Source organism: Neolamprologus brichardi, chromosome 11 (assembly GCF_056152115.1).
Source record: "Neolamprologus brichardi isolate AB-2024 chromosome 11, ASM5615211v1, whole genome shotgun sequence".
Lineage (NCBI taxonomy): Eukaryota > Metazoa > Chordata > Actinopteri > Cichliformes > Cichlidae > Neolamprologus > Neolamprologus brichardi.
Genome location: NC_142114.1, coordinates 25444690 through 25468915, shown reverse-complemented (window position 1 = coordinate 25468915; position 24226 = coordinate 25444690). Strand labels below are relative to the sequence as shown.

At 41.3% G+C, this 24226-nt stretch overlaps 1 protein-coding gene across 8 annotated transcripts in view; it reads left to right on the top strand.

The window, feature by feature from the left end:
* cspg5a (chondroitin sulfate proteoglycan 5a) overlaps positions 1-24226 on the top strand; it is a 69742-nt gene that overhangs the window by 14450 nt on the left and 31066 nt on the right. For all 8 annotated transcript variants that reach the window (XM_087848431.1, XM_035908157.2, XM_035908158.2 and 5 more), the window contains exon 2: positions 15460-16444. In XM_087848431.1, coding sequence (XP_087704557.1) covers positions 15460-16444 — 985 coding nt within the window. The remainder of the gene's footprint in view (positions 1-15459; positions 16445-24226) is intronic.

Sequence of the window (24226 nt, the reverse complement as noted above, 5' to 3'; positions counted from 1 at the left end):
AAAATTAAATAGATATTCACTTTTTAGTCACTCAACTATTAGTCACTCATAGCTACGTAACAGAGTCCAAGACTCAGAATATGGAGTACTAATACCCTCATTTGAGAAACAGTGCTCTTCCCACTAGCACCATGTAATTATTCACCTTTAGTGCATTTTAAAGAGATGCTGATCTTTTCAGGATTTCCCTTTTTCAATACAATTTGCATTATTTAGTTCACACAAATACTACTTTGTGCGCTTTTTGCAAGGATCCTCCCCTCGTAGATATTTTTTATCTGCCCCCCACATCCAACCCAACTCCACAGCACTTTATGACTGACGAATAAATTAACACTGCCTCCAATTTTCCTTTTCTTTTTTCTTGGCAGAGCAAGTGATTACAGATAATCTGTTACATGCTTTCAAATTTTAAGCTAACACTGTAACGTAGACACACGAAAACAGCATCATGGGCAGTTTAGCACCACAGTGTTTAAACGGACGCTTACAAGCCTTTCTATGTCATCTGTCCACTGTCCAACCTTTCACCTTGAAAGTCGAGTCTGGGTCACCAAAGTGACTGGCAGGCCCTAACTGTCACTATCAATCAACTTCTTCTTTACAGTCTGTCAAGGCCAGTCGGAGTCCCCTAGGTCTGTGGGTGGTTTAGTGGCTTCCTCTCTCCAAACTGATCTGGGTTAAACAAAGGGCGAAGCCTGAGGGTCGGCAGCTCGCCAGCACAGGCTAACAGCACTTGCCCTTGAGGTGCCATCACCCCCTAACAATCAGTCTGATGCGCGCACACACACACTAAAGCCGAACTCTCTCTTCTCATTATGACCATCCACACCCTTCACTGGAGGAGCTGGAAGCCACCCCAATTACCAGTGGGCTGTGCTGGCAGAGAGACAGCACAGACACATACACACTCAAATTCACAATCATAAACAGATTCACAGACATGCGGCGTGAGGCGTCGTCTTGCGTAATGCTGTTTAATTGTCTCATTTGAAGTGGGAGGGAAACAAACAAAGGCTCTTTTATTTTGGTGGTTTCTCATTTGGGCCTCAACTGGTGTGTCTCAGACCCTGACAGAGTCCAAAATCCTGTACTGACGCTCTCTGACTGAACCTTGCAGCTTAGGTTAACCAGTTTTGTGGCATTACTCGGGTATAAGGCCGTTCGGTTAAGTTCTTCTTTTTAATGCAAACCCTACTGTATTATAGAGTAAACTATTTTGAGCAGGGGCAAAAGGTTGGACTTTTGAAAACTAATTTCCAAAACAGTCTCTGCTAAAATGCAAAAAAATAAAAAATATCCCCATGTTATCAACTCATGAACTCACGAATCTCACTTTTGATTTAAAAATAGGATGAGACAATTTTCAGCTTAATACCAAAGTTCAAATGTCAACCAAATTTTAGAGGTGTGATTCACTGATGAAATGATACTGTAAAACAGACCTTTTGTCCATTTTAGTATCTGCTCTAAACCTCTGACGATCTCTATGATGTACCCTGCTCGGCTGATTTGTGGGTGAATTTATTTCTTCTGTGTACTTTGAGAACTTTCCATTTATTCTTGGTGTGAAAGCTGAGGTTGAACATTTATTAATCCTAGAAAATACAGGGTGCAAAGCCACACCATCAAAAGGTCCAAGCAACAAATGGTGAGTTTTGAATGTGCAATAAAAGAACTGAAGATGTCACTAGTGATATGATTAAAAGCAATAGAACATCCACTAAACTGACTGTGTGATGAGACTGTTCGTGGCTGCTTTGATGTCCATCCATCCATCTTCATCTGCTTTATCCGAGGCTGGGTCGCGGGGGCAGCAGCCTAAGCAAAGAGGCCCAGACCTCCCTCTCCCCAGCCACCTCCTCCAGCTTATCCGGGGGAACACCAAGGCGTTCCCAGGCCAGCCGAGAGCTTTGATGTGTTATGGAAATTCTGTTTTTAGTTTTTAGTTTTGTTGGAGGTTGAGCTTCTATCATCGGCGAATCATAATGAGATCTGACTCAACATCATTTGTTTTCAATGACACGTACACAGACTGGGTTATCGGAGCCCACAGGTAAACAGCATTTACATAAACTTTGATCCTTTTGTTCTTAAGTTTCCTCTTATGTTCTGAAGGCATAAACATAAACAATGAAACGCTTATGTATGAGTCTTAGACAAGGCAATAAATCATAGCCTAATTATACCATTTATTAATTTCCTGTTGTGGATATTGTGCACATTAAAAATGCTAAAGTACTTCAGGTGACTTATACCACCACTGAATAGCAAATATTTATTCTGTATAAATTGTGAGTTTTCTACATTACCTGCAGCCCATTAGAAAAACTGTGGGATAAACATGCCGTGTACCGATGTGATGCAGAACTTACTTTCTTGAGCTGTCACAGACGCAGCTCCTTAACCAGCTGTCTGTCAAATGGTTCCTCCTCGTTAATCCAATTAAGCTAATGAGCCATTGAAAGGAAGACAATTGCACTTAACTGGAGCCCGGTCCACAGATGCACAGTGAGGATTCTGGCACATTGACACCACTGTGGTCTCAAACAGCAGACCGCATGAGTTCTGTCTGCAGAAGTTATTGTGCATAAACAAGTTTGAGTGTGCTAACTTGTAGATGAGCCTTCTGTACTCAGCGTCTAGCAGTTGGAATGTGGGCTCAAAGTTATCTTTCATGTGTAGAGGAACAGGTCTTCAAGTAGTTTTAAAGCAACTACAGTTTTAAAGCAGCAGCTCTACTCTTCTTTGGAGTGTTTTTTCATTGGTGATACAGTATAAGAAACTTTGTGGCTTACTCATTTTTTAATTACTGTAGGCGGGTTGCACAACATTGCATATGTAAAGATGTAAGAAAAAAAATGCTTATACTGAATAATGCAGAGTCAGTCAGTAAAGTGCATCAGCTGTCAGTAAAGCGAGTGCACATCCACGTTGATTTCAAGCTTTAGAGATGCAAACTGCTGGTGAAAAGTTCACTGTGCAGAGTAGAGAACAGGCTTTAAGTTAGAGGTTTGGCTCTTGTAGAGTCGCTTAGTGGATGTCGGCATACTGGCTACATGAGATCTGTGTAAAGTTACCCCCAAAGATTGTGAGGAGAGCTGATTAAAAATCTACTTTGTGCAAAGAACTGAGAATATAAGAAAAATATATATAACAAAATGTTAACTAACCGAACTCATTTCTTTCTTTGAATCCTACAAATCAGACTTATACTGTGTTTCATTGTGCTTCTAACAGTGACGGAAAAAGATCCATTCTATTCTATTCTATTCTATTCTATTCTATTCTATTCTATTTCACTAAAAGCCATCAAATAACAAGCTCCAAAATTTTGAAACTGGCACGACGCCAGCCTCAGCTTCAGTAATTTTTGTGCTCCACCCATCCTCCATTTTTATCCAGAATGAGGCTTTTCTGGCTCATAAACAGCTGCCAAGAATGAAGCAATGTTAAGATCCAGTTTCCGTACTCATATCTCGCAAAAGAATTATGTCAGTGCTGTTTTACATCCCGTATGGTAACAAAATGACAAGTCATTAGAGGTGTTTGTCCTAAAGGCTCGGTCATGCCTGTCACGACTCCTTGCAATTACTGTCGGTGAAAGCCTACGACAAATCACCCTGCTAATTCAACATGTTTGTGGAGACCTGTGTACCTATGATACTGCAAAGCACTGATAGTACAGTTGAATACAGCTGAATATTAAATGTGGAACTAGAAACTAAAGTGTACATATTCTCCCAAAAACATGTCACAGACTCTGGATCTGATCAGATCATAGTAGTTCAACCTCTTGGAGACTTTTTTGTGTAAGTTGAATGGTACCAATTGCAAATGCTGTCAAGCATGCACACACCAATGGTCTTTAAGCACTGCCTGTTGAACCAGAAGCATACTGTAATATTATCCAGCAGAAACAGTGTTAGATTTAAGGTGACTGACACCTGACAGTGCAGAGTGGATAGGAGATCTTTGCAGTGTACTTTTTTCACCTTGGCTACTGACAGACATAGTGAGAGTAAAACTCCAAGAGTATTTCATAGACCATGAAAGTATCCTCCTCTGTCTCTCTCTTTGTCACTCTTACTTTGGCTTTTTCACCATCTCACTCCATCCCTCACGCTGTCACCCCCTCCCTTAGTTTTTCTTTCAGCTCCCCCCCCCCCTCTCTGTCACTGTGTTACTTCTCTTCTTCCCTTGTCATCATCTCTCACCATCACCCTGCTGTCATTATCTACGGTTGTGCCGTAGCCATTACTGTCTGCTTCTCAGCCTGTACGGTTTGTATTCATCAGGTTTGTTGCAGCAGCTAACGGAGGAGTATGTTATGTCGAATACTGTCTGTCTGTCTCAGATATTGTGCTCATGTGGACAAGCTGTCATGCGGTGAGTCTATTCCCATCAGGTGCGTGTAGACAAAGAGCACGAGATATGGGAAGCAAACGAAAGGCAGTGTGTTTATGCACGCATCTTAAATCCTAATTTTCTAGTGAGCATCAAATATTAGGCATGTAAAATGTTTTTGTGTAGTTACTGTGAAGCCCATTTCTTTAATGTGTGTGAGGGAGCAATAGAGAGATTGTGGTTTTGGCATATTATCCCCTGGCTGCTCAGTTGATGTGTTAAACAGCAGTACATTGAGGGACTGCTGGAGGGATTAGCCCCAGAATGACCGCAGCTTCAAAGATGCAGCTCAATGTTGCAGCGCCAGAAAAGAATCCTTGAATAAACTGAAGGCTTCCACCTGTCAAATACCTTGCAGCTGATGTGACAGCCTACTGCCTAATGATGACAGGACCGCTTGGAAGGAGCCTTACGCACGTGCGCTTATTTGGATTAGTTTGTTTTAGTGCAGTATGTTGCGTCTTTGAACATACTGTGTGATCTTGTTTACTATACAGTGAATATAATTGTGAGTCTGAGGGAGTATCTGCAGGTTTTCACGATCCCAGAAGCATGATATGATCGCACACTGAACTTACATACAACAGGCCCCAATCTCATGATATTGCAGCTTTAAACTTGAAGTGACATAGTCGGGTGAATTATGGTCCTATACTTATGTGTGCTGATGTGATATTTTTAATTATAAATCATAAATTTGCCAGTTTATCTCTACAGTTTTCATATTTTATTTTATTTTTATTTATTTATCATATTCAAGGCTCATTATTTGTAATTTTGTGGTAATTTTTCAATAATTAAACATGTCATTTGGGCAATAACAATTTTCAGATATTTTAATCTTTTTCTCTACCAAAATATTCAGAAACCAGATGTTTCTTTTGCCTCTTGAAGCACTGAAGCAGATTTTTCAGGTTTTTAGGTCTTTTTTTTTCTGCACTTGTAAAGCGACACCATTATTAGATTGCAGCTTCTGACTATCTAAGGGCGTGTGTTTGCTTTGGTCAGACATCTCGTCACAGTCATAAAATTTTGGTGGCAATGAGATTCAACGAACTTCTCGCTGTGTAAGTGGAGATAACACCGAGTGTTCAGGAAAACGTTTAGAGATTAAAATGCCCACAGCCTCACCGTCTGAGATTAACAGCAGTCAGCAAAGATCCTCGCAGATATCCTCACATATGCTTTTTGGAGGAGGCTGTTAGCCAAAGCTCCTTACAGGACCAACAGTGCATTTGTTCACTGTGTGGGGATCATTGGTGACTCAACTTTAGTGACTTGAATTAGTGCATGCCCAAAATAGGTTACATAAATGTGATGTCAGTCCTTTTTATGAGTGCAGATAATAAATGGTGAATATTGCAGTCAGACTCAATATTAATATTAAACTCCAGGCTGATACGATCTTTTCTTATAAAGCAGATATGATCTCTCTTCAGATAAATATGTCATGCAGAAGACCTTTTTAATATCTTGTGCTTATTAAAAACTCATTGTGCATAATGTTTTCTTTTCTATTGGAGCTGACTAGGCCTTGGTCTCTGATACAGTAGTCAGTTAATTAGGAAATCTTATCGTCTTAACATGGAAAAGTATTTTTGACTGGAACCATTACTATTGCATTTGAGCAGAAAGTTGGATCTAGGAAAATGTAATAAACTAGAGTACTAAATCAAACCATCGCCGTAACAAATTTAGTCTGAGTCACAGCCTGATATGACTTGTGTCTCTGCCAAAAGAGACTAAAGAGCCATTTTATTTATTTATCATTATTCATTTATCTTTTTTCCTCCGAATAAAACTACTACCTGCCTAAAAGAAAGTTTTCCAATGTAAATTTCTATTAAAACACTTTCATGATCAATTAGTGGCTTATAGCAAAACTAGCAGGAGATATAGTAGCGGAGACGTTAGTGGAAAAAATTCCACTATTTACCAACCGAGGGCTGAACGTGTCAGTCGGTAAGATTCATGTCGAGAACATTACTTCTATGTTTGAGGTCAGTTGGGAGGTTCTCTGTGATTGGTTTACTGGAAAGAACTGGCACATACTCATTCTGAAAATGAAGCGCAATGTTTCATTATGATTTACGGTATAAATGGCATGTTACACCGAAATTGATTCCACTGCAGGGCAACCTGCCACTGCATGTGGCGAATAAAACTTTGAACTTGAACTTGAACTTGAATTGAGTGCAACACTCATTTGGCGGTGTGTCAAAAATGTATATATGACGTGTATATAAACCCTGGTATAAAAAAAGAGAAAGCTGTCATTGGTGCGAGAAAACATAACAAGCACAGTGTGTTTTGCTGCGTTTCGTCAGGGCTGAATGATCTCATGGATGTCCAGTAGGTAATTAGTTGCTGTTGCATGACATGGATAGTGTCTGTTTGCATAGAGGGTAAATCAGTTGTTTTTCAGTCAGTGGAACAGTAATTTTATAGCATCCAATAATGGCTGCAAAGGTTTTTATATGCTGGAATAGATCTGGAGGTTTCCCGGTAAGCCCATCTGTGTTGGAGGGAAATGTCCATCTTTATCTAGAAGATTGTATCTGACTGACTGTCTGGAGGTTGTCGCTGACTGTACAAATTCTGACTTTCCTACAGCAGGTTAACAAGCTGTGAGTGTCATTGTAAGCACAGATGTTCTGCTGAATTATAACAAATAGTATCGGAGCGATCGCTCTCGATGATCAGTCACTGTCATTGTTACAAATTTAGGTTACAGTTTTCTTACAGCTGTCGAGACATTGTCTTGTCTGAGTCTCCCCAAGATCATCACCTCCCCCCTGCAGGGCACCCCCAAATCCCTTCCATTCTCTAGTCCTGTAATCCCTAATCCCAGCTCCTCACCATTCAGAGACATTAGTGAATTATTCTTTTAATCCAAAGAGGGAGCGGCAGCAAAGCAGCTTTCTGCATGACTCAACAAGCCACCCTCGGATGAAGTAATCGACCAAAGGATAAGGATACAGCCAATCATGCCTCGTTTTGATTTGTTTTACTAGCCAGCCTCCTTGAGCCCACTCTGTTCGTTCTGGAATGACAAATAAGCTCCGCGTGTGAAGTCACTGGTTTGTGAAACTTAAATTCTCTGGAAAGCGCAAACAGGACCAGCTGAATCATTATTGAATATGTATGTAGTTAATTAACAACAGATGTTGCATTTCCTTCAGTTTTTCTTGTTACGTTGCCAATATTTGTGTTTTTAGTTGATCAGGTTTTCACTTTTTTATTTTTTTTTTACTTTATAGTTCCCATGATCTGATTTTAAGCCTCTTCCTGGTGATAGGCAGAGTACATTGGTGTTAGATACCCATAAATAAGCATTCACTTTGTGCTGCTTTGCTTACAGGGCCAGGTCACATACAAAAAGCTGGTGATGTTTTCGGTGATCTGTTCCCAACCCCTGTTTCAGTCCCTTGATGGTTTAATATTTCATAGTAATAGTTCTGATGTCACGGCTTATTTGGGATCAGCATTTTTCTTCTATTTCTGGATGCACACAATGTTTTTTTATAGCTAAGGCTGTTTCACAAGCCAGGTCATAAACGGGGGCTTTATTTAAGGCAAAGTTACTGCATGAGGTGAAAAAGATAGTTTCCACCTTTTGGATGTTGATTTGGCTTCTTTATCAGCACAGTTCATCTCATCAAGGTTATTTAACTACTTTAAAAGCTTTCTGATTGTCAGATGTAAAAATCTCTAAGCTAGAGATGGCACGATACCACTTTTTTATGTCCGATATGATATCATAAATTTGGATATCTGCCGATACCGATATGAATCCGATATAGTTTGTTTTTAATCAATAAAACTGTTTTTTAATATCTTGCTGCATTTTGTATAAGTTCATACTCAAGTTTAAATAAACAACAACACTAAAGCTATTCTGTTATACCTGTATGTAAAAAATACACTGCACCCAAAATATTTCATAGTTCAGCAAAACTGATCAATCTAATAAACTTAAACCTAACTAATAGGGTTTCAAACTCCCAGCAAAAAATAAATAAATAGTGAACCACCCCCCACCCTCCACCTCATGATGCTTAATCGATGTAATCAACTTTAATTTGATGCAGTGTGAAAAAAAAATACACAGAAATAAATTATTTTTCAAGAATAATTAAATACATTCAACAGAATTGCAGACTGCACAGATGGTATCTTCCCAAAGGAAAAAGTAGTATAGCTTACTAGGGTATATTAGACTTAACAGTTACTATATACAGTAATGGACTTCTATACATTTTACATCAGATTAAAACTTTGGGTGTAAGATTCAGATAATTATTTATTAAAAGCTAGACATTTTAAATGAGAATAAGAAAGAAAAGTATGTCTTTGTGCCCCCCTTTTCCCTGTTCATGCCCTATCGCCCCCCCTGGCTAAACTTTGCTAGATCCGCCCCTGCACAGTTACCAGTTGTCAGCTACGTAGAAAAGGATCCTGGTCTAGAAAGTAATATTAACTAAATTCTAACAACAGCTTATCAAGCTTAAACGTGCTGCTGTTGTTCAGCTGCTGGTTTCCTCTTTCTGGTGCAAAGTGAGCCAAAAACAAAGAAGAGAGACGGACTCCCGACAGAAAAGCCGATCAGCTGATCATTGATCAGTTTCATGATTGAAGTAGCAGCAGGAAGGTGAGGGAGAGAGAGAGAAGAGGCAGTTGCTCCATATATTGGTTGTTAAGCTTAACGTGATGAACTTACACACTTGCTTTACTTCTCTCTGGGATAACTTCCTCGGAGATGAACTGCCGGTTTGCTAGCAGGCTACAAATACACACAGCCGCTCTATCACGTGACCACACTGCTCCAACGTGCTACGGTTATGAGCCGAGTTATGCCATGTTGCAAGTTCTATGAGGTGCTTTTTTGATATTTAATGGATCGGATTACATTTTTTTATTTCTCTCCGATATCCGATCCAGTAATTTACGTCAGTATCAGACTGATACGTAATATCGGATCGGTCCATCTCTACTCTAAGCAGGTATGCTGCATATAACATATAACATGGTGGTCATTAAACCCATTGCTGCATTGGAATTTAGAGGAACTACATAATAGGAGTTTGTTTTAACCTGTCTTAGAGCACAGCTTTCTCTGATGTTGGTACACAGTGAGAGACTCGTTGGTCCAGATGATAACAAAAGAAATTTGAAAACTGCAGTTTTAGCTTTAAATTAATAATCTGTGGTAACTGCAGCCGGATTAACCTGTTGGGGGTCCATGAGCACAAATTTCCTGTTGGGCCTCTTTTGTTATAATTTAATTAAGAACCACTTAGTGTAGGAATACATGTAGAGCATGTCGAGACAACGCCGGTCTCTGCGATTCTTTTGGTCCTGGTAGAGATCACTCTGAGATGTTTCCATGTTTTACACAATCCTTTTATTACCCATGATTCTTACAGATGCATCTGGAGATCAGCACACTGCATTCCTATGCAGTCCTATGCTAAAGGCTGATCTAAAGAACTCCACACAACAGTTACAGTTATAACCTCTGGTCTCCTCCCCCCTACAGTAAACACCCCCACAATGGAAAAACACTAGTACAGTGGCCAAGGGTGCTGACACCCTGACCCCCACCTCCTTTTAAGGTAGTGTCCGTTTGCCTTTGTCTGCTCCTCAGCCTCAGTAACTCTTGCTTCATGCCCTGGGGGTGGGGGTTGATTGTCCTTCTGCCCTGCACCTCAGTTCTTTGTTCCCATCCAAGGCCTATTTTCTATTTTGTATCCTTACACCCATTACCACAATATTATAATGTTGCAAGCAATCACAAACTACATTCTCTTTAACTCTGATCTACATTAAGGAATCTATTCTCAACAATCCCCCTTTTGATCTCTCCAATGAGAGATCACATCACACCTCTCCTTCATCCTAGGGCATAACTGGTTTCCTAAACCTGACCAGACCTGGTGTGAATGCTTTCCTCACTTCCTGAGATAAGCTCTGTTTAACTGCTTGAGAAGGTTGGTGTGAAGTAGATCGCCTTCAACATCTATTCCCTCAGTCTTCGTTTTCCAGCGTGGGGTGAGTCTCTGCGTTCTTCCGTCTCTTCTTTCTTCAGTCTCAGGGGTAGACTACCCTGAGACCTTGCCACAGACCAGGGGATTATTCTGCCCCTGTGGTTGAGGTCTGGGTGTTCTCTGACTCGTCTGAGTCAGGGCTCGATTCCCCTTTTGGTGCTCAAGTTGCTCCTTGTTCCTTCACCGACCTTCCTGGCTCCTCAGCTACTGCAAACTGTCTCCAGTGGTACCCGGCTTCGCCTTTGCCCTTCGATCGAACAGCATGCAATGTCCTGTCCACCAACTCGATTGGTCCTGTCCACCTCGGCTCCAACCACTTTCTTTTGATCACTTTCTGACGTACCCACCAGGCTTCCGACAGTGTGCTTCCTGCAGCAAGCTGTGCTCTCTCTCTTGCTCGCTCTTGAAGCCTTCTCTCCAGGTCTCAGTCTGCATCTTATGGGTGATCTCCTTCCGTCAGTTTGGTCACTGAACCTGTAATTAAAAATTAAAACTACCCCAGCAAACCCCTTTTGCCACATGGTCCTTGCCATGTGTCAATTCAAAACAATTTGAGATGCACAATAAAGTTGCCCATTCTCTCTTAAAAATTCCAGGGCTTCTCCCATGGAGTAGCTCTGCTCCAGGCCTGTAAACCTGTGTTTAAAAAATTGGCCAGTGGTGTTTCCTGTTGCAAATCATGTGATTAAATCATATGATTAACCCTCTGCTGTGGAAAAGTGGTGTAGATGTTAGCCCAGTGCATCTTGTATGCACACTTTCTCACAGTGACCTCTGCACTGTAAACAATACAAGGTCATGAATAACACACCGCTGTTAAATTCACAGACACAGAAAGTGGCAATTAAAAGGTTAAGTCAGCACGGCCCAAAAGCCCATGCAACCTGTTGCTGTCATCTTTCTGCTCCTGTAAAAAGAAACATCCACCCTTTTTGCTCTGTGGGTGGAGGTGCAGTATTGCATATTGGTGTCAAGTCAGTCAAGTTTTTGTCAGTCCAGTCAGTCCCCGTGTTTATTGCTGATAGCAGATTTCAAAAAGAACAAAAAAAGAATTTTAGAATGGATTACCTCGCGAAATCCTTTTAGGCAGGGACTCATTATCTGATTGCGTCCCAAATAAGTGACTTTCTCCAGAGCCCATTGTAATGTGGAGAAGCTCAGTTTGCGATGATTTTCAAGCAAAAATTTAGTATAGCGCTTTCAGATCCAATCGTGCAGGCCTCAGTGCTTGTCTTCCTCCCCCTTTTGTGGTGGTCTGGACACTTTTTCAATTCTTCACTTCAAGGCAGCCGTTTGTCTCCCTGGATTCCTTAACCCAATTTGATTCCCCAAACTAAAACAGCAGCCTCTGTCCTCACTTGCTCCTCTCACTCCGTTCTCCAATCCCACTTTGCAGTCCAATGGCAGTCAGTTCGCTTCAGCTTTGTCCTGTGTATTCTCCCACTGTCTCTTTCATTGCCATTTTGCTCCAAACATGGCAAATGTCAAACTCAGAAAGTCTCGTCAAAAGTCCTTCACCCTCAGTGAAGTTGCAGCTTGCTGGAACTGCATCTCTCCATCCATCCAGTCGTGATGATGGATCTTCTCTTTCTTTCTCTGATGTCATTTGCCCATAGCGCTGCTGGCCCTCCATGCTCAAGACTCTGCTGTTGTCTCTTGGACTGCTGTCCACTGTTAATGTTAACTGCACTCCGTGTCTTCAAGAAGAGATTAGCTTCCTTGGAGCTTGCTTTTTCAGGATGAGGAAGGAAAGCTGCAAAACAATTCAGCCAAAACTCGGGCTGGGTGTTTCTAATGATCTTTACCTACAATTTTCTTCCAACTGCTGCTCGTGGAGAATTGATCCAGGTCCATTTCCCCACCTGCAAGTGACACACTGAGACAACTTGATCATTCACTGTACTGGTCCGGAGTCTGTGGAGTCCATGTTTATGTTTAAGTTTATTAACATTCTGTGGTTTTGTTTATTTTGGGTTGTTTCTAATTATCCCTAGTGTTTTGTGTCCTCGGTGCCCTCCGGTTCCACATTCCTATGTTCTGTCTCCCCAGTCTGTGTTAAATTTGCATCTGTGTTAGAGTTCAGTTGGTGTGTTTCCTGTTTTATTTTGAAGGTCTTTTCAGTGTTTCTAGTTTCACCTCCCCTTTCGTTGTAATGTCCAATTAATTCCAGCCGTGTCTCTCTCCTGTCTTAAAAACCCTGAAAGTAAGTTTTAGTTGTTCTTGACTGAGAAAAACAAAACCCTCTTCATATTATTATTACTTTTTTTCATCAACCACACTCCTATTCTGTTTTTCTTTTGTGTCCACTAAGGGCAGCTGGTGACCTGCAGTATCACCCGCTCCCCCAATTGGAGACAATTCCCCTCTCACAATTCCACACTTTTTTTGTTGTCATTTTTTCTTTTTAATTTTTACCCCTTTTTTTTTTTTTTTTTACCCCATTGTTTTACACCCACACATCAACCTCTTAATCCACTTCTCCAACCTCTCTTTTCCTTTCTCCCCAACTGCTCTCATCTAGTTGTTGATCAAATTCTCCATATTATTACTATTATTGTTTTGTCAATAATCCCCTGTAATCCGCTCTGTCTCCCCTTTTGTCCCTCAAAGGAACAAAGGAACACACACGCACACCTCCATTTTGCTCCTCACCTCCATTTTGCTCCTCACCTCCATTTTGCCCCTCAGGGCACTTACACACACCTCCTCCATTTTGGTCATCAGGTAGTTTAAACACACACCTACACAACTTTCCTTTGTCCTCAAAGGAGCACCCCCACACACACACCTTTTGTTCTTCAGATTCAGCCACATGCTACTCTCTGCACAATCACACTTTGCAAACCTAAGTTTTCTTAAAACACAAACTCACAACAAAGTAGAATTTAGGGAGGAATATTTAACCAATCTGCTCCCTCGGCCTCAAACCGTTTTATTAGAATTTAGGGAGGAATTTTAACCAATCTACTCCCTCGGCCTCAAACCGTTTTAGTAGAATTCAGCTCTGTTCTACACACATCTCTTATCAAAATTTATGGACTTCTGCGTTCAGGACACTTTTGGGTGAAATTTAGCTTAATTCCAATATGCAGATTCGATTAAACAGGTTCTGCTTACCTTGTTTTTTGCCGGCAATACCCTCAGTGTCCATTCCGCTTCAGCCAAGGTCCAAATGGAGATCAACTACCAAGATCCGGGTCACTGGCACCAAATTGTCGAGACAACGCCGGTCTCTGCGATTCTTTTGGTCCTGGTAGAGATCACTCTGAGATGTTTCCATGTTTTACACAATCCTTTTATTACCCATGATTCTTACAGATGCATCTGGAGATCAGCACACTGCATTCCTATGCAGTCCTATGCTAAAGGCTGATCTAAAGAACTCCACACAACAGTTACAGTTATAACCTCTGGTCTCCTCCCCCCTACAGTAAACACCCCCACAATGGAAAAACACTAGTACAGTGGCCAAGGGTGCTGACACCCTGACCCCCACCTCCTTTTAAGGTAGTGTCCGTTTGCCTTTGTCTGCTCCTCAGCCTCAGTAACTCTTGCTTCATGCCCTGGGGGTGGGGGTTGATTGTCCTTCTGCCCTGCACCTCAGTTCTTTGTTCCCATCCAAGGCCTATTTTCTATTTTGTATCCTTACACCCATTACCACAATATTATAATGTTGCAAGCAATCACAAACTACATTCTCTTTAACTCTGATCTACATTAAGGAATCTATTCTCAACAAGCACAAAGCCTTATAATGAGCTAATAAAAATGGGGTTATTTGCTGAAGTTGTGACAAAGTGGTTCAAATATTTGTGAATTAAATCATCCAAAAATCAAAACATGCTCAGAGGGTTTGGGGCTTTCGGGATCCTCGGGGAATTGAGGTTATCATCACCTTTTAGTCAGCAGTACAAACATATCCAAAAAAGGAATATTAACATAGTTTTAACATTGTTTTTTTTTAAGTGTATTTTATGGAATTTCTCAGTCACTGTTAATAATGCAGTCACTCAGCGTCAGAATCATACAGTTTAGGTCCTACAAGTCAAAGCAGCTATGTTTCATAGAAATAGGTTAATTGGAGGGTTAAAAGGTTTTTAATGATGCAAATTTGTCTCTTTTCGGGAGCTAAATTGTTTTCACCTCATTAAACTCTATGTTTCCATTCAAGCGGTACTGAAGCATGACTCTGCTCACAGTTTCAAAAAGAAATTCATGCATAATGGTAAACCCCAGTGTTTACAATTATATCACCTTCATGGCTTGAATATTCATAATGCAGAGTGATATTTATGTAAGGCGCTGTTTCCCATGGGCCACTTTTCAAATGCTAACAGAGTCGATTGACAGCTTTGGCTGCAGTTCACATAGAGGCCGCTGTAGATGTAGTAATGAGTGAATAAGAGTTAAAGGGGGCTAAATGGCTAAATTGCTTACACCTGCTTTTGACAGAAGAACTGTATTTTATTTTCGTTTTTGCAGTGTTGATTATATGATTAAACTGAAATCAAATAATACAGATGTTCATTTGTTTTTTCTTTGGTGAGAGAAAAGGTTGCACTCTGCTAATGTGGAATTATGACTTATTAACTTGAAGGCACCTTAAATCACACCAGAAACTTAGGCTGTGCAAGAGAAGCAGCTAAGGTGGTCAAAAATGACGTCTGTCAGGTGGCTTCTGATCAAGTGTTGTGTGAAATTAAAATGCAAAATATCAAAAAGTAGCTTGTAGTGCTGTCACCAAATGCTACTTAGCAAAAACGTTTTACTACATTTTAAACGCACATAAAAAATTAACAAACTCAACCACATTCCTTGTCTCTGAACTGAAAACTAAAAATATTCAAATTTTCTTTTTTTTAGATCATCGATTTTACACTTTTGGGCCTCTTCACTCTGGATGATTTTGCAAGTGGCGTCTTCCAGAGAGTTCAAAAAGTGGCAATTCTTTGCTATTCCAAAATTCCCTTCTGTTTACTTTACACCTCTTTCTGTGTCTTTGCAGGAAACGCTGTTGGGATCAATGTCACTGAGCCGGATAGTGCGTCCAATGTCACCTCCCTGCTTAACGAAGAGGAAGGGCCAATTAAAGTCAACAAATTTTTTGCTGTGGTAACTGGAATAAATAGCCCAGCCACCCCTGAGCCAGTTAGCACCGTGACCCCAAGGGCCGGCCGTATCCCCCGTGGCGGCGAGGAGGAGGAGCAGAGTAGTGGCATGTTTGGTGAAACGGTGGTTTCCACTGTAGAGGATGTCAGTGTGGCCACTCCACCACAGCTCAGCCCCGACTCAGCTGAGACGGAGCATCTGTTGCCTAGCAACCCACACAAACAGGGAGTTGACGACGGCAAGGAGGAGGAGGATGATGAAGAGGAGCGTCAGCCACACACTGACCCACCGTGGATCCATGCCAAGGACACAGCTGTGTTCGACCTGGACCACCTTTTCACCACAACCGCCGCCCCACCCCCAGCCGCCACTAACCCCTCTAACCCTGATGTCCTCCACGTGGACTTCTTTGACCCCTCTTCTCGTGGGCGCAACCTAGACCTCGCCCCCGCCTCACCTTCATCACTGGCCAATGAGCTGCAAGGTGGCGAAGCAACCTCCTGGGCAATGCCAGATACTTACGACTATCTTACACCCTATGACGACGGTGTGTCCCCCACTGCTGATGAGTACACCTACAGCACCACAACTGATGCTTATGACACCGATGAAGATCTCCGACTTGCTGCTGGGTCTCCTGCTCGTTCCAAGCCACAGCTTCCCGGGTCTGGCTCATTCTTCCCTGGGGGGTCATTTCCTGGTGCGAGAGCTCCAGTACCAAAAGACCCTGTGGTAGCCCCTCCAGCGGCCTTACCAAATGGATGCCGTGCGGGCTACCAGATGATAAACGGAAGTTGCCGCTCGCAGTGTGACATGCTGCCCAACTATTGCTTCAATGGAGGACAGTGTTACCAGCTGGATGGCGTGGAGGTTTTCTGCAGGTATGACACATGACAATCACTCAGTCACACCAGCCTATACAAACACTATATGAAACAAGACCAAACCACTCAGCAGGTTCTGTTATGCTGGGCTCACACTGTGCGATTTTTGGCCCATTTTGAGCCGATTTTTGAGTCATGCGACCGTTTTGGTGATCAACCCGATTTTGGCCTTCATCGTGCGTCGTGCATCGTGTAGTATACGTGGGGTAACGAGAAGCGATTAACACCTCACGACCAGCTCCCGATCATCAATTGCCTGGTCGTGAGGGTGTCACCGCAGTTTCTCACACTGCGCACGCGCAAACACAAATGTCAGCGAAAAAGACGGCGCAGCACGGCAGTGCAGCGACACAAGCGATGGAGGTACAACTTGTAGAACTATGGCAAGCTCATCCGGGCCTTTTCGATGTGGCCTCACAAAATTATCACGACCACAACAACCGTGAAAATAGTTGGATCTACACTGCTGCTCAATCACAGCTGCCTGATCAATGTTTTTCATTAGCAATTTAATAAAGTTGATGGCGGTGGTGTGCGTGTCTGTGTGAGTGAAAGACAGAGAGGGAGAGCGATCGACATAATTTCTGTTATAACCTTCATTTTATGGACGCACAGTGTGGGCACTCAGGTCGCATCAGAGCATCGGGTTGTATAGTGTGAGACCCTGCATCGTGACCTACGAACTTCTAACTGTCAATCGTACAGTTTGAGCAGGAGCTGAATCGCGCGACTGAAAAAATCGCACAGTGTGAGCCCGGCATTAGTGTGCTTTAACCTGCCTCAAAAATATCACCCACTTAATACAAATGTAGCTGTGTGACGGGTTAACTTATTTGCGGCTGTGTTAAAAATAAACAAATAAATGTGTTATCTGATAGGCTGAATGGAGCTTCAGCAAACGTCTGATTTAGTTTTCTGCTTTTTGGTTAGAAACATGTGGAAAAGCTCAGAAACAAAATAAAAAACAGTGCATTTTAAGAGCGTTTTATGAGGGAATGGCCCCCCATTTGCCAGAGCTGGACTTTGCACAGACTCTAATAAACAGGATTTTATGAACACACATGCATAAAGTTAAAGGCAAAGTTTTGTAAACACATACAAAGACTCTCTCAGATGTATATAACAAACTGTAAATTAGATGCTATCTTACATTTAGGATCTCATATTTAGGACCAGTTCTGTGCCATTACATTACGACTAGCTTCTCGGGCATCAGCTCCACGCTGCATTAATAACTTTCCTCGGGACTCAGTCCAATGGGGTTGCTGTGGAGGCGAATCTAGGTGGAGGTCAAAAGTCAAACGGATTAAGTGCATCATTTATGAAAATTTAATGTAAGCCCTTTGAGCATTTTCAGGTCAATGTGAGCACTGAATGTCAACTATCAGAGAGCATCTGTGGATCAAAACATTGCCTTGTAGTCCTGTCCACATTCAGATGAGGGCAAAATCATTTCACATTTAAAATGACTGAGTTCTGAATGGTACGATTCATTCCAGCCCCGGCTTTGTGCGCCAAACTAAGGGTTTGCTTTTCAGAAAACAAAACTGACTTTTGAAAAACACAGACAGCTGTTCACAGCCCTCACTCCAGCTCTGAAAAGCTTTCTAGGATCCTCAAAGAGCCTCAATTAACATGTTGATTAGAACAAAAACATAAGGTAAGGCTTTGGTGTTTGTGCTGTTACACACAGCTCTGGAGACTGGAGAAATTGGAGTGACGATGATATAGATCACACAGCTGTCAAGTAGGAGACCACATCATGTCCCTTGTGGGAGTTTTGGTTTGGTTTAGTTTTGTTTTCACTTTAGCTTTCATAGTTTGGTCAGAATCAGGCGCTAAAACTATTTGGTTATGATTAAGAAAATAAATTGTGGTTTGTTTTAGGGAAGGCAAGCTCACAAAAATGCGTTAAAACTTGACACTGGACTGAGATCAGCTGATATGCAACACTGCAGCTGTGGTATGCTTTGGTTTATACAACTCAACAAAGGCATTACCACAACCCAATCACATCCCAATTTCCCTTGGGATGAATAAAGTATAATCAATCAATCAATTATTATATTATTTATAGTGCAGCTCAAACTTAATATACTTTAATCATACAATTAATCATACAGAATTATTTTCACTGTATTTATACCCACATTGTGCACCTACTTTAAAGAGAGAATTATTTTGACCTCTTTTTCATCTTTATATCATTAAGTATTTTTCAGTATGCAATAAATGAAGTCTTTGAGGCTGTTGATCACCTAATATTTTATTTTATTTAAATTTTTATTATATTATATGTTATTATTTATCCATTTATTTGAAAACCAAATACTTAACTATTCGCGCATCTTAACACGGGTACATTTAGTAATGCTGCTGTACTTGGTGGGCCAGGTGGACCCTCACCAGAGCATGTTGGCTGGTACTGAGATCGGCCGACATGCAGCACTGCAGCTGTGGTAAGCTTGCATTTATGTAACTTGAAACAGGCACAGTCGATGCAGCTCAAGATTAATATACTTAATTAATAACTATTAATTATTAATATGCTATATTAATCATGCTTTATCAAATTGTCTGTGCTTACACCTACTCTACACTGAGTGTTTTCTTTCATCATGCAATAATTGTAATCATTTCTTGTGTAGTTTTTGTTGCTCTTGCTTGCTTTAATCTGACTGTACATTTAATATTTGATGAGCTAACTGCTGACACAACAGCACACTCGAACACCTCATTCTCTTAATGTGTGTATTTTATTCTGGCATTTTAAACTTACTAGCATGGGCACTAAAGTTTCTTCACTATATTTAAAGGATTTACTATTTGTTACAGTCTTCATAACCATGACTGTTTCTTGATGCAGCACAGCCACTAATCTGCATCAGACTTCTCCGTTTTGAACTCTTTGATGCCTCGTTCACTCAAAGGTCAGCATTGTCAAGGCAGCTTGCAAAAGGTTAATTGTATGAACTTTCAAAATTTGTGTGTCCATAGCTGACGTTTAATGATTTCATCACAAAATGGTAAATGGCCTGTATTTGTATAGCGCTTTTACTAGTCCCGCCTAGGGACCCCAAAGCGCTTTACACACCCAGTCATCCACCCATTCACACACTGGTGGAGGCAGCTACAGTTGTAGCCACAGCTGCCCTGGGGCAGACTGACAGAAGCGAGGCTGCCATATCGCGCCATCAGCCCTTCTGGCCAACACCAGTAGGCGGTAGGTGAAGTGTCTTGCCCAAGGACACAACGACCGAGACTGTCCGAGCCGGGGCTCGAACAGGCAACCTTCCGATTACAAGGCGAACTCCCAACTCTTGAGCCACGATCACGATCAAATCTTGCATTTCTCTCTTCTGTGATATATATTCTTTTAATTCAATTCAATTCAATTCAATTTTATTTATATAGCGCCAAATCACAACAAATGTCACCTCAAGGCGCTTCATAGATACAGAGAAAAGCCCAACAATCATATGACCCCCTATGAGCAGCACTTTGGCGACAGTGGGAAGGAAAAACTCCCTTTTAACAGGAAGAAACCTCCGGCAGAACCAGGCTCAGGGAGGGGCGGCCATCTGCTGCGACCGGTTGGGGTGAGAGAAGGAAGACAGGATAAAGACATGCTGTGGAAGAGAGACAGAGATTAATAACAGATATGATTCAATACAGAGAGGTCTATTAACACATAGTGAGTGAGAAAGGTGACTGGAAAGGAAAAACTCAATGCATCATGGGAATCCCCCGGCAGCCTACATCTATTGCAGCATAACTAAGGGAGGATTCAGGGTCACCTGGTCCAGCCCTAACTATATGCTTTAGCAAAAAGGAAAGTTTTAAGCCTAATCTTAAAAGTAGAGATAGTGTCTGTCTCCCGAATCCAAACTGGAAGCTGGTTCCACAGAAGAGGGGCCTGAAAACTGAAGGCTCTCCCTCCCATTCTACTTTTAAATACTCTAGGAACAACAAGTAGGCCTGCAGAGTGGGAGCGAAGTGCTCTAATAGGGTAATATGGTACTACAAGGTCATTAAGATAAGATGGGGCCTGATTATTTAAGACCTTGTATGTGAGGAGCAGGATTTTGAATTCAATTCTGGATTTAACAGGAAGCCAATGAAGGGAAGCCAAAACAGGAGAAATATGCTCTTTTAAAAAAACAAATAAACAAACAAACAGAGATTCTGCTATTTGTAAGCAGCTACTAACTAAAACAATAATCTACCACACAAAAATCAACCACAGCACACCAATGATCTCTGATGGTGGCTCGTCTGTGATTTTACACACATTTTCCCTTAATTATGAAAGGAATCAACCAATCGGTGAGAAGCTACTTCCAGTTGCTGAACAGCTGCATTGCTTGACATGCAAATTTATGCACAATGGTGATCAGCTCCACCACTGGAACTCAAAATATTGCTCTCGTTCACACACACCAAACACACTCACAAAACTCTGTCTGCACTCCAACAAAAATGTAACATTGTGAATAAAAAGCCCAGATTTACCTGCATTAAAGTAACAAGGTCAGCGATTTATCCCCTCAGCTTACTTTATCTTAATGGACCACATCACATCTCATCAATGTGGGACTGACTGCCTTTTATCCCATTTGGTCATGACTTCTTTCTTAGCTGTTGTTTACCTCACTGAAATACTTAAGAATTTTATTCTTTAATTTCACTGATTGTTCAATTGGGGAAATGTATTGCAGGTAGTGGTTTTGTAAAGAAGAGACGATTGATTTAATGTCTGGTTTGAATGACGTTGCATCAAAGTTTACTTAACAGAACAAAACCCATCCCAAGTATTTCAATTTCAAGTATTTTTATATATTTTTTTTTATTACTGGGGATGATTCAGGAATCAATCAAGTAGTCAGTATGTGGTTGATGTAAATTCAGATTTAGATGTGGTATTATGAGCTTGACGAGTTAGTCACTGCTAAATGTCACTTAGCTGTCTCTCTGGTATGGGTGCTAAGTAGACAATTAACTTTATAAACTGATCTATTTCTGGAGACTGACTGGCCATGATTATTGAACAGTATGTCTCATGATGCTCATCAGTTCACATTATGCAAAAGTGGATGGTGCACCACAGCTGTAAATCCTGGGTTGCATTGTCTCTGGACGGTCTCACCGTACTAAGTCCTTAAAGGTCATCGTTGCTTTTATGTAATGATGCTAATTCACATTTGTAGTTCACCAAATTTGATCTCGATATGAAAAAATGGGGTGAATACATATTTCTATACTACAATCACGGGTGTTTCTAGAAGATTACGTTTAACACATGTGCACTAGACAACACAATGGCAACCTCCTGACAGCAACAGGAAGTGATGCTCTGTTTTGTGATTGTCAATGTGCAGTATAAACAACAGGACATAAGTGTTGTACACACAACAAGCATCCAGTTTACTTTTCAGGCACATACGCATCCCATGTAGCCTCAGATTTTGGACTGCACTTAGACGTCCATACAGTGGTCCATACGAACCTTCACAGGCATGAGGTGTTCAAATATATGTCACACAGATGCTCAAGGACACTCAGGCATAGGAATCATGAGATTGAGCACATGCTTTACTTCAACTTGATCAGTTCTTCTTAAAACCTGCAGTAAATTATTTGCAAAAGTTTGCAGTTTTCAGTGCTAATGTGCTTAACCTACTGAAAAAAACCTATTATTATATATATTTGCAGACGTCATGCAAACATCATGCAAACAAGTGTCAATTTGGCTCTCAGAGAATTACAACATATTTTACCTGCTTTTAGTATAGTAATTTCCAAATCAATAAAAGCCTTTAAAAAAGCCATTACGGACCGAGCACGACTGAAATAATCGTCTCTGTTGCATGAAATCAACAGATTACAAATATCTTTGACTGAATAGGAAATGGAGCAAAGCTCACTCAGCGATGCTGAAAAACTCTTGCTAAGCGGACATTGTGATCCAGATATTTAGGGCAGATTTTGGGCTTCAGTCAGCAGATAGTAGCACTGATGAACCTCCTGAGAGTGAGTCAGATGAGGGCTGAGAGATACTGAGAGGCGTTTGACTGCTGGGCAAAAGCTCAATGTGGGTCAATAGAGCGCTGGCACAGATGAGGACCAATATGTTCATCTGTGTGTGCGTCTGATTACACATGTGACTAAGTTTGCGTGTATGCGTCTAATTGTGAGTATGTGTGTGTGGTGTACATTTCTGTGCATGTGTGTTGGAGTTGGAGCTGGACATGGAGCCAATTCAATTACAGGGGGATGAGTGTTTGGACCTTTGACCCTCTGCAGTAAAACTCACGACCCTTTGAAGTGTTTTACTGACCTCAGACCTGCCCATCATATCTCTTTTACAGATAGAATTACATACCTGCAGAGGTGCAAAGCTTTCCATTTTCATCATCAGTGCTTAAAGGTATGGGCTGCACTGCAGTGGTTAGCATTGTTTACCTCTTTAAGCAAGAAAATCATCTGTTCAAATGCACCAATCCACCATCCCTTTCTGTGTGGTGTTTGCACGTTCTCCCCGTGTCTGCGTAGGTTGTCTCTTTCTCTATTCTACACTGGCTGTAGGTTAGGACGTGACTATGAATGGTTGCTTGGTAACCTCTACCCGACTAGTGACCCTGACCTGTATTAAAAGTTTAGAATATGGATGATTGCTATTGAACAGTTTCTAAATTTATACTTTTTATTAATAAGGCAAACTATACATTGTCACTGAATGAAACACAGACAGAACAGCTACTGCTGGTAGAATGACTTTAAATGGAAACTCTATTGATTTTACTCGTTAAAAGGGACGTCACAGCTTTTGAAAACTGTTGGCTGCAGCTTGATATGCTGATGCACTTTCACAGCACTATTGCCTAATAACAAAGACGTCCCCCAGTTTTGATCTTGTTCCTTATCTTAGGCTAGTTTTTTGCTTTTACAGCAAAGTGCTGTGGGCCTAAATTGCTGCATTTCAAATAATGCAACCATGTGTGGCACACACTCATTTTTATAGGACTTATAGGAAGCAGTAGTTTGATCAATACCATAGACTAAAAGTTGATATATTTGAGCCTTTTCTGCTTAGAATATCCCTTTTTTATGCTGTATATTTGTACTTCAGAGTCAAGGTCAATGTAAGGATGTAAATATATATTTTACGTGTTAAATACTGAAGATTGGAGATGTTTCATTAACAACAAAAACGGCACCAGATGGAAGTTCCTGAGAAGTTTCAGCTCCACTGCAGACTGAGCTGTCTTGGACACACACTCGCACTCGCCTGTCTGTAGCAAGCTGAGCCACCACATGTCAGAGCTGTCATTTTCTTTTCGACTAAAATCATATTTTTATTGGTCAAGTTTACTCTGTTTAGGCAAATTAGATCTTTACGTGGCCTTCAGTTTGCACATGCATTTGTGACTGCTTTGATTTTGTGAGATGTTAACTCTAAACCTCAGTCGTTATAAACATACTGCAATGTGATATCTTGTTTTTTAACCTATCTGAGGCATCTCCGGTGTTGGCTTTCCTTGTCCTCCTGACTGATGGGATCTGACAGCATTAGTGCCATAAATTGCCTTCTCCTCTGGAGCTGCAGGACTGAAAGGACCATATTCGGAGAAACAGATGAGAAATCTGAGGGAGTGAAGAGCGAGGGTACGCATCAGGGAAAGAGAAAGAGAGGAGAGGAGAGAGTGTTTATGTTCTGCTTGTGGTAGGGAAAGCAGATTAATGGAAGGAGAAAGAAAGTGACATACAAAGGAAATCAAA